The 10611-nt window shown below is 48.4% G+C and overlaps 2 protein-coding genes and 1 long non-coding RNA gene across 3 annotated transcripts in view; 2 read left to right on the top strand and 1 right to left on the bottom strand.

Moving 5' to 3' along the window:
- The window catches only part of LOC142903523 (transcription factor Maf-like), a 42675-nt gene extending 37830 nt beyond the window's left edge, over positions 1 to 4845 (top strand). Inside the window, exon 3 of the mRNA XM_076049206.1 lies at positions 4663 to 4845. The gene's annotated coding sequence lies outside the window, so the exon portion shown is untranslated. The remainder of the gene's footprint in view (positions 1 to 4662) is intronic.
- A 245-nt stretch (positions 4846 to 5090) lies between these two features.
- The window catches only part of wwox (WW domain containing oxidoreductase), a 137044-nt gene continuing 131523 nt past the window's right edge, over positions 5091 to 10611 (bottom strand). The window contains exon 9 of the mRNA XM_076049207.1: positions 5091 to 5853. Within this exon, the coding sequence (XP_075905322.1) occupies positions 5659 to 5853 (195 nt within the window). The 3' untranslated portion in view covers positions 5091 to 5658. The remainder of the gene's footprint in view (positions 5854 to 10611) is intronic.
- Positions 5894 to 9693, top strand: LOC142903525 (uncharacterized). The gene is made up of 2 exons (XR_012929261.1): positions 5894 to 6274; positions 8856 to 9693. It is a non-coding gene; the product is annotated as an uncharacterized LOC142903525 (long non-coding RNA).

Raw genomic sequence — 10611 nt, 5'->3', positions numbered from 1 at the left:
AAACACGCCACATCCCCTGCGCCCTGACGGTGGCCCCCAGCAGACGAGTTCCGTCGTCACCGCCGCTATCTGCTGCTGACAGATGTATTTATGGAACGCTTTTGATATGTATTGATTGGCGCGGCGGAGCCAGTTAAGGAAGGGGAGAAAAATGAGATTTCAAAATCAACATGGCTGGGGAGAAGTAGGGTGGGGGTGGGGGGGAGGGGGTCTGCGGAATGCCATAACAAGGGGGCAAGTGAGGCGGAGAGAGAAGGGAATGTGTGAGAGGAGCAAAAGAAGAAGCTGGTGGCTGAGAGCACTGACACACACACACATGCACGAGTGTGTGTGCGTGCGTGCGTGTGTGTGTGTGTGTGTGTGTGTGTGTGACCTTGGCTTGGCCGGCTGGCTGCTAGAGTGGGCCGTGCAGGGGGAGAGTCAGTGTGGGAGCAGCCGAGCGTCGCCCAGCGCCCAGATTAGCAGGTTTTATTACTGCCACCAACCGCTGGCCTGACAAATCCTCTTACTTCATTTTGCCTTCCTTTACCTCGGCCCCGCTCCATCCCTCCATCCCTCCATCCCGCCCCTCTTCCTCCTCCCCCTCCTCTCTTGATTCCCCTCTGCGTACAGCAGCTCTCGCCCTGCCAGTTTTTCTTTTTTCTTTACCTCCGGCCCGACACTCACAGACTATCAGCCCTCTTTTCTTACTTCCTTCAGTGGCGCTTCTCAAGCTCCCACCTCCTCCGCCACTCCACCTTTTGCTCCCTTCCTCCTCCCCCACCTCCCCTCTGCAGCGTGATGGATCTCCAGACGGAGGCTAATAATTGTACTTCAGCCCAAGTGCTCGTTTTTTTTTATTTTTTCCTTTGCGTTTGAAAGCAGTGACAGACAGACGGCGAGCGTCTCCTTGTTTTTCCTCCGCTCCCCACCGTGGCCATCCCTCTCTTCCCCCCTCGTTTTTATCCTCACACAAAGGCTACGTGAAATAACTCAGGGTTTACAAGGTCACGCTGTCGAGCGGCGAGGACTCACTTGGGATTTGGGGGGACTGGAAGAATTTCCTCAAAGGTGTCGTGTCGGGACTTGAATAAAAATAATAAAATAAAAAACAAAGCAAGTTGTATATTGTGCGCAGCTGATCAACGGGGAGAAATAAGAGCATGCGATAGTGATGAGACTCAGTGATGAGACTCAGTGAATCACTGCGACCGGAATCCAAATGTTATCAATGGCGCTTGTGAGATAAAAAAGAGCAAAGGAAAGAGCGAGCGTGCCATCGGCTGCGTGGTGTCGCCACGCGGCTGGCAAACGCTCTCGATGATAAGGACTAATTGGAACGACACACTTGCTGCCATGAAAAAAAAAATATATATATATATATATCTTTTTCAAGGCACTGTGCCCTTTTTAAAGCGAGTGAATAATGAAAGGGTTACTGGTCTGGATGCTGCTACACACAAGAGACGCACAAGTGTGAATTAGAGTTTAGAAAAATCTGTTTACAGGCCCAGAGTGTCAGATAAAAGCCGCGAACCTCAGGGTGGAAAAAGCAGAATGATTTTTATCAGGTGCAGAGCCCAAGGCAAGGCAAAAAAACAAACAAACAAAAAAAACACCTAGAAGAGAAGGAAAATACAATGGTTATTCCAGCAGCCAAAATATCCATGTAAATCTTACATATTAGGCCCGTATAATACAATTAGTTCAGGAAAAGCATCACTTTGAAAAATATATAAATTTAAGAGAAATTTCAAAACTAATTTTCCATATAAAAAAAACAAACACAGAAAGATGTCGAGGTTCCAGGGAAGAAAGAGGCCGTCAGTGAACAGAGTACAAGAGCAGATATTGAAAAGAAATCATATTCCCATCGACTCCACAGTGGCACTTTATGAAAATTGATCAACAGTTTGAATCACAATGTCATCCGCTGAAGAGAGAGTGGAAAGAGAGCAGGGGGAGAAAGACTTTATTGCCCGCTGTAGTTAGATGGTAAATTTCCTCCCGGCAGATATTTATTGAGTTAGTCCAGTCTGGAGAGAGCTTTAACATTGATTGTGATCATTAAATATATCCACTCGAAATGGCAACACGGCATTCCCTCGGTCAATGGAGCCGATAGAAGGAGAACAAAGGCATAATCAAATCAATCGTCTCATAATTATTCTTGCGGATGAGAAATTAATCACAGGAAGAAATAAAAACAATAATGGAAAATGAAACGGTCGGTCGTAAACAATTACGGGCCAAATTGAAATAAGCCCTGTGACGGCGGCGGGGAGTTAAAAAAGATCAGCCGTGAATTCCAGTAATTGAAATAACATTGTAACACACACTGCTCGTTGGCTTTACACCTGTTTTTGCCTGTTATATGGTCTCATACTGTTAGTGCAACAGGGATAAAGACACGTGAAGACAGCCAGAGTGTGTGTGTGTGTGTGCGTGTGTGTGTGTGTATGTGTGTGTGTGCGTGTGCAGGTCAAAGGATCAAGGTCTCACCCTGGTGAAAGCTCTGCCTCTTCCTCCTCCCTGCTGGCCGGGAGGAAGTGTAGCCCATTGATTAGCTATCAGATGATTCCGATACAGGCTGATCAATAGGACTTTGTATGAAAGCCAGGCTGGACCGCCCCTCCCCCGCCCTCCACAGCCATGGATCAGCATGCAGCCGCAGTGCGCCGCAGCGCAGACGTCTGCCTGCCTGCTGCTTGTTGTTGTGAAGACGCTCCTCCGCTCCTTTGTGTCGCGGCTCTTCGGCTCCTCCTCCGATCGAACGACTCCTCAAAAGCTCCGTCCGCTTCCTTGGGCTTTCCTGAGGCAGAGGCGTCGCTGGTTGGAGTGAACGCCATGATGTCTCACTCCCGCAAAATTCACACGGGGACTCCAGTGGAGCAGCAGCACACAATCACTCATCAACACAACATTACAAAAAGATGATGACAGTTCACCCTGTGTGGTTGGTCTTCTGCAACCTGATGCTTTAACGCACACACTAGCAGTCAATAGTTTGGACCCAGCCTATGAATTGAATGTCTTTTCTTTCATTCTCATGACTACTGACATTGCAGTTTCTCACTGAAGGCATCAAAACTACATATGGAGTTATGTAGGAAACAATGAAAGCGTAAAATAACTCAAACACGTTTTATATTTAAATTCTTCCAAATAGACACATTCCACAAAAAGCATATTTATAGTACTACCCAGAAAATTAGAATATCCTGAAAAGGTTGTTGTATTTCTGCAATTCAACTTAAAAGGTGAATGTGACATATTATATAAAGGAATAATATGCAAATCAATATATTTCAAGTTTTTATTTCTTTGGATTTTGCTGATCAGGTTTTGCAGCTTAAAAAAAAAACAACTCAAATTTTAGAATAATTGTCTGAGTTTGTGGGTTTGTGGTTTTAATAAGCTGAAAATCTTAATCAGCAAAGTTACAACAAGGAACTGCTTGAGATGTCAATTTGTGTGGAATGGCTCAATAAAATTTGTTGGTTTCATCTTTTATGTTAAATTGCCAAAATAAAATAACTTTTACTTGATGTTCTCATTTTTCGGGTAGCACCTGTATAGCTTGCTCATATATTTGATGTCTTCAGTATCTATCTGCAGTGGACAAAGGAGCAATGATAAAGAAAAATTAGCATTGTGCTGTTGTAACAGTTCCCTGTGTGACATCACAAATGGCTGGTTTCCCAAAATGTTGTTTTTTCCACCCACTTTCTGAAAGTAGCGAAAGCAAAAGAAGGTTGAAGTTTTCTCAGTCCTCTTGAGTTCATCGCCAGGTTTTTGAGGCAAACAGTCTGGTTAGGAAACATGGATGAAGTGTATTTTACATAATGAGGGGTTTTAAAATGGGTAAAATATTAGTGATGGATTCCTGATAATGAGTGCGGAGTCAGAAAACTCTGCAGCCCACCTGGCAGCTGACTGGGAGAGACTCCTGCTATATGCTGACACAGGCACTGACACACTGAGGCTGGTGTCAAGGCCCAGAAGAGCACACACACACACACACACACACACACACACACACACACACACACACACACACACACACACACACACACACAGAAGAAATTACTCCAGTAAATGATGTACATGCAGGCAACTTGTGGGCCCTCTTCTGCGTTTCCCTGGATTGTTGAGACAAGCAGAGAAGCTCAGTGCCAGGAGCCGGAGCAGGATCAGCACCACGGACAGCGACGGGGGGGAAAATCCTGGAAATGTGCTTTAACGCTCGATCTGACCACTTCAGTCAGTCAGTCAGTCAGTCTGTCTGTCTGTCTGTCAGTATGTCAGTCAGACTGTCTGTCTGTCTGGTCTGAAGGAGCTGCAGCAGCATGACTGATGTCTCCTTGTTTCTCCCTGGTCAGTTCACCTGCTGGGACTGAGTCAACGTGTCTCCGAGTGTGTGTGCATGTACGTGCGTGTGTGTGTGTGTGTGTTTGCACACTCTCTTTTCCAAGTATGTCACGCAACTGTGAAAGGACAGTGATAAGACACCTGGACGTGTGTGTGTGTGTGTGTGTGTGTGTGTGAGACGGAGGGACCATGTGTCTCTCCCTCAAACTGCTTCTGCGTTAATGATTGACTTTCCACTGCAGGACTGTGAAACAGATCTTTATTAAATCTTTGCATTTCTTTTCTCTTCCCTTTCCTTCTTCTTTTAAACAGATATCATGACACTGGAATGCTGACGTTTCAAGAACAACCCACAGCACCCAGACTGCCGTAAAGCACAATGTCTCAAAAGCATCCCGACGGCGGAATCAACGCAACCAATCTACCACAATTACAGAGTCAAGAGTTTAATACACAAACAGCGATTATGGGGAAATTTTTTATAAAAAACAAAAACAAAGGGACGCTGAAATCAACAAGTGGAGGAAAGGGGGGGGGGGGGGAGGGTCAAAAAACCGGGACGACAGGAGAGGAAAATCTCCACCATCCTAATTTGCTACAAGAATCATCAAAGAATCCCTTCAAATTCTCACTGAGACCAAACTGAGTTTAGACGACAGAAACTTAGGAACCAGATGATGTCCAACCCGCACCCCCCCCACCCCCTCCCCAAAGCCCCCCAACCCCTCCGCCTCCCCTTCCCCATTTAGCACACGGCCAGAAATCAGGATGTTGTAAATACATGTACAGCAAACAAATAGGGGATGTTGATAAGAAATAAAGCTATTGTGAGATCATGTACAGTAAACAGCCACCACAATCCAACCTCTGCTAGTGTTCATATAGAAACAAGCTGTATTTCCACCGTCCAGCCGGGATGAAGTGACTTGGTGACTGCAGGGCTTCAGAAGCCAGTGGATGGCGCAGTGGTGCAGTGGTGCAGTGCACTGGGACAGATGCATATTGCTCAGAGTTTATCACCCACTATTTAGAAGAAGACTATCCCTCAATCACTCCAGCCCCTCCCCCACCCGTCATTGTAAACTACCACAGCAGAGCTGAACACCGCTGAGAGCCCCCCTCCCCCGCCCCCCACCTGCACTGTGCACCTGGTGACCTCCACCCACCTCCACCAAGACCAATCCAGGAGGACTGTGGTGCTCCCTGCCAGTGTACAGAGTCCAGTTACCTTCTTCCATCCACTTCGCACCAACTTGACTTTTTAAAATCCCCTCCTCTCCTTCCTCCTGGTGGGAACCTCCCGTCCAATCAGAGTGCCTGTATGCCGGCGGCGGAGCGCTCCGACACCAGCTGCTCGCTCAGCTCCCACAGGGCGGTGGCGGCGCTCTGGTCCTGCGCCTGCACGGACGGCAGGCAACGGAAGCAGTTGTTGAAGTACATGGCGCCCAGACCCTCCAGCTCGGGAGCCACGGCGCAGTAGACGGTGGTGGCAGCGCCCTGTTGCTGCGGAGACACAGGAGGAGAGCAGACCGAGGGTGAGGGTGAGGGTGAGGGTGAGGGGAGAAGGACTGCTGGAGGAGACGAAGACGACAAAGAGGACAAACAGCGACGACGTCCACATGTTCTCTGACACACACACACACCCTACTGTGACTACTGACTGGCTCAAGGGAAAAGCATAAGCCCCTCCCCCACCTCACCGCTCCTTCCCTCCCATTGTAAATATTATATTTCTATATACATATTTATTTATTTCTCTACCTGCTGTGTACAGAACCTCTGGCTATATGGGACCATGTGAATGATGCAGATGTACAGACTGACACCAGGTGAGAAGATGGACAAGTTAGAAAACTGAAAGGACTGTAGGAGCCCGAACGGATGGGAGTCGCCTGTTCAACATTGACGCTCCGCTTATGAATATGTACGAGAGTGTGAGGTTGGCAGTGCAACTCTGCACCCGTCTGTGTTAAAAAAAAAAAAAAATCAACAGCTGGTTATTAATAGACGCACAATAGGTGACGTTTTCACAGGCGATTTGGACACACACACACACACACACACACACACACTTTCCTTGACCTCCTCTGCATAAGTTCTAAGTGTGACAGTCAGTCCAAGCAGCAGGACGTCTGATCCGCTTCATGTCGTCGCATTATTTTGGACGCACAACCTGCTAAGTTGCGCTAATACACGCCGTCCCATCCAGTGGTAATTAGCAGGGGGGGGGGTTATTATTCGCGGGGGTACTCCTGTGACATCTGAAAATGAAAGTTGAGACTGCGGCAGAATAAACATGTCACAGAGAATTACACACATCAGCCGGGCGCTCACAGAGGGATCTTTCATGTTGCGGCTGCGGCTCAGAGCCGCTGTGACAGCTCCTCCCGCAAACTGCCGCGCGGGAGGAGACTTTCAACACGGCCGCGTGAAATGGCTCGGCGCTTTATCTCCCGGTGAGGGGCGGTGAGGGGGACGGCAGAGACGGAGGGCGAATGTTGGCATCCAGAAGACAAGCCAACACTTCTACACACACACACACACACACACACACACACACACACCATGCAGCAGTGAGGCAGGCCAGCGGTTTGAATGGCTTCTTAAAGCTGCTGTGAGAGCGAGTGGCAGCAGCAGCAGCAGCCGCGCAGCTCTGGAGCACTTTCACAGTAACGCACAGCGCACAAGAACAACACAATCCACACAAAAACACAAACACCAGGAGTGAAAAACTCACTCAGATTCTAAGAAATACTCTCACTCTCTCGCACGCACACACGCACACACGCACGCACACACACACACACACACACACACACACACACACACACACACACACACACACACACACACACACACACACAAGCCCTTTCGGAGCTGGAGGTAAAGTTCCTGGGTGGCAGCAGCAGATTGAGGCTCTTTGAAAGGCAGCGTGATGACAGAGCGGCGACGCAGCAGATGAAACGGCAGCGTCTGTGTGTGTGTGTGTGTGTGTGTGTGTGTGTGTGTGTGTGTGCCGCCGTCTGTCTCACCTGCCAGCAGGAAGATAAACTGCAGCCACGTTACATGTCGCCGTATCAAAGACACACAAATGCCAAGCAGTGTCTTGCGCGTTTGTGAGTTCACTCGCTCGCTCGCACCAACGCACGCGCTCGGCGGTTCACCACGCCACCCCCCCCTCCCCCCCTCTCCCCCAACCTCCTCCCCCATCCCACCACCGTCTGGTTTAGGGCATCTGATATTGCGGCTCGTCTGAAAGCTAAACGCCGTTTCAAGCGAGCTCGCTGACGCCCCCTTGAACTGGGAGCGACTTTCAAAGCAGCTTCGTCTTGTGTGTCTTCCACCTTTAACAAACTGGGGTCCAGCTGCGAGGGGAAATATTGATAGTGGGGGAAAAAATAAAATACTTTCATGTAGATGATCCAGCTCGATGCAGCAAACTGGCAGAGTCGAATTTTTTCCTTTGGCAATAAAAAAACCCTCCTTTCTGAAGGTGTGCGTGTGTGTGTGTGCGTGTGTGTGTGTGTGTGTGTGTGTGTGTGTGTGTGTGTGTGTATGTGTGTGTGTCTCCAGGCTCTGCTACAGTCCACTTAGCGGCGCTGCACGGATCACTACGTAAATTGTGCTATCTTACTAGTGTTTAGCTCCCCCCGCCCCCCACCCTCCCTTCCCCTCCCCCACCACCACCACCACCACCACTTGACCCTGCAACCCCTCCACAAGATAAGGCTGATGAGATTAGGCATTAACATGCTCAACCACCCACCACACTCATCTATCATTGTGGGTGTGTGTGTGTGTGTGTGTGTGCCAGTTTACAGACCTAAGGAACAGGGTTGCGTATGTACGTGCACGTGAACTAGCGAGAGGTGCAACAACCTTGATACACCGACACACACTTTAACACACAGCCGGCTGACAGAAACGTCGCACACGAGATGCGATATCACAGGGGAAGACACACGCACGCACGCACACACACACACACACACACACACACACACACACACACACACACACACACACACACACACACACACACACACACACACACACACACACACACCTACAGGGGTGTAAAAGCCATGAGAAACGCAACAGAAAGCCTGTAAGTCTGTAGAAATTGTGTGTTTTCCACAATGAGCCCTGATTTTGTTGCTGCTGAGTTGAATGCAGACTGATCTGGAGCCTCTCTGGCAGTCAATGACAGGTGCAGTCACATGGGTTCATACTGAGGGGCTGCAGAAATCCTTCTCCTCCTTCATCTTCTTCTAAGACAAGGTTGCAGCTTTCAGAAACATTTCAATCTGATCAACTGGTAGCTCCCAAAACTGGTTTGTGTGTTTATTCCCTGAACATCCACCAGCTCTGCTACCATCACTTCCTTTCAGGGGGACACGACACAACACAACACAACACAACACGACACAACACCAAATTCTTTCTCTGCACTGCTGCAATGTCACAAACGAGCAGATTTTTTTTTTTTTCCTTTTTTGCCACAGTGCACAAATGTTTATAGAGGCAAATTGAGGAGAACACACCCAGGCGCTGGCAGCGAGCTCTGCCTGCCACGCAGGCTGAACCCAGCGTGGCTGCAGCCCCACTGGGAGCTGTGGAGCGGCTCTGGGATCACATCCAAGTCTTCCAATCCCAAGCATCCACTCACCACCCGAGGACCTCACCGACGCGCGGCGCCAAACGTCCTTGTACAGTGTTTGTTACGCAATAACCAGTTGTAAAATTTAAAAAAAAAAGAGGAAAAAAAAAAATCAAACAAAGAAAAACCCAAGCAGTCCATGTTGAGAGCGTCTTGACAAGCAGCTCCAGGTTCCCTGTGGGGGTGACGTGATGTTGTCCAATTAGCAGTAAACGTTTCTTTGCCGTGTTCTGTTTTCGTGTCACCAGCTGAGTTGTACTCGGCTGTACAAGCTCTCTGACCCCATGCATGTGACCCCGCCCCTTCACCCACTCACCCCCCCCACCCCCACCCCAGCTAAAAAAAACAAAAAGATGCACATCTGTAAGTTCTGGCAGCGAGCCTCCCTCTGACCTGGATGTAAATAACCCCAGTACTGTAGAGCAGTCTGCCCCCCTGACCCTCCATCCCTCCCACCCCTCTCTGTACAAACCTGTAAATACAAACAGCTATGCATGCTGAACACCTAGCAATTCTTTCAGGTACTTTTATAACCCCCCTAAAGTTCTCATATGGCATGTGCTTCAAAAAGGAGAAAAATGAATAAAAATCATTTGAAAAAGTAGAAAAATATAAAAAAAAATAAAAAAAAGTTTAAAAATAAAAATGAAAAGAGTTGATATTACATATTGTCGGGAAATATCCTCTCTTGGACAGTGTGTGTAGAGTCTTCCTGTTTTCTTACTCCTGTGGGTGGTTCTCTTCCTTTGGCTGTCCTTCTGTGTTTCTGCTCACCATCTGTGTCACTTGTTGTCACTTGGCGTTTGTACAGCAGCGAGGGTTGAGGCAGAGCGGGGCAGGGTGTGGGGGGGCGGGGCGGGGCGTAGGGTGGGGTTGGGTCGGGGGGTACCCTCCCCAGCTGACCTCTGTGACGGCACTCCAGCTCAGCAGCAGCAGCAGCAGCAGCAGCAGCAGCTGCAGCAGCTTCAGCCAGGGACACTGTTTGAGAAGAGTTCAGCTCCTGGCGTGAACCAAATCAGTGCAAATCGGTGCAAACAACCATTTCCCTCCTGGTCGCAGCAGCTCGGCAAAATTGAAACTCAACAATTTTTTTTTTTTTGTATTGATTTTTTTTCCGGCCCGGACCGTAACATTTTCCGACCACGTGCCCCTGCCTCTGTCACAATACAGGGAAAACACCAACATGCAGTAAAGTGTTAATTTAATCTGATAAAACATTTTCTGCAATCCATCCCAGTGAGGTTGTAGCAGAGATTTGGAGTTTATCTTCCCTGGCTCGAAGCTCCAGCAGCAGCAGCAGCAGCAGGAGTGCAGTTTATTTCTTCTTCTTCTTTTTTTTATTTGCCTCAGCCCTCTGCCCAGCCTCACGGACTAGCAATCCTGAACGCGGTATTCCAGAATGGGGTTGTGATATTTGTTGACTTTTTATTTTTCAACCCGTGATGTTCAAAATAGATGGAGGTGTCTGATTTTTAATCTGTGCTAAAGATATTTTACATTTAATAAATAACCACTGAAATCCAAGAACTTCTCTTTCTGTTTGTTCAGTGTGTGTGTGTGTGTGTGTGTGTGTGTGTGTGTGTGTGTGTGTGTGTGTGTGT

The sequence above is a fragment of the Nelusetta ayraudi genome, unplaced genomic scaffold (genome assembly GCF_046127955.1).
Source record: "Nelusetta ayraudi isolate G7.1 ecotype Tasmania unplaced genomic scaffold, CSIRO-AGI_Nayr_v1 ptg000111l, whole genome shotgun sequence".
In the NCBI taxonomy this organism is placed as follows: domain Eukaryota; kingdom Metazoa; phylum Chordata; class Actinopteri; order Tetraodontiformes; family Monacanthidae; genus Nelusetta; species Nelusetta ayraudi.
This window is presented reverse-complemented; position numbering and strand designations above follow the sequence as displayed.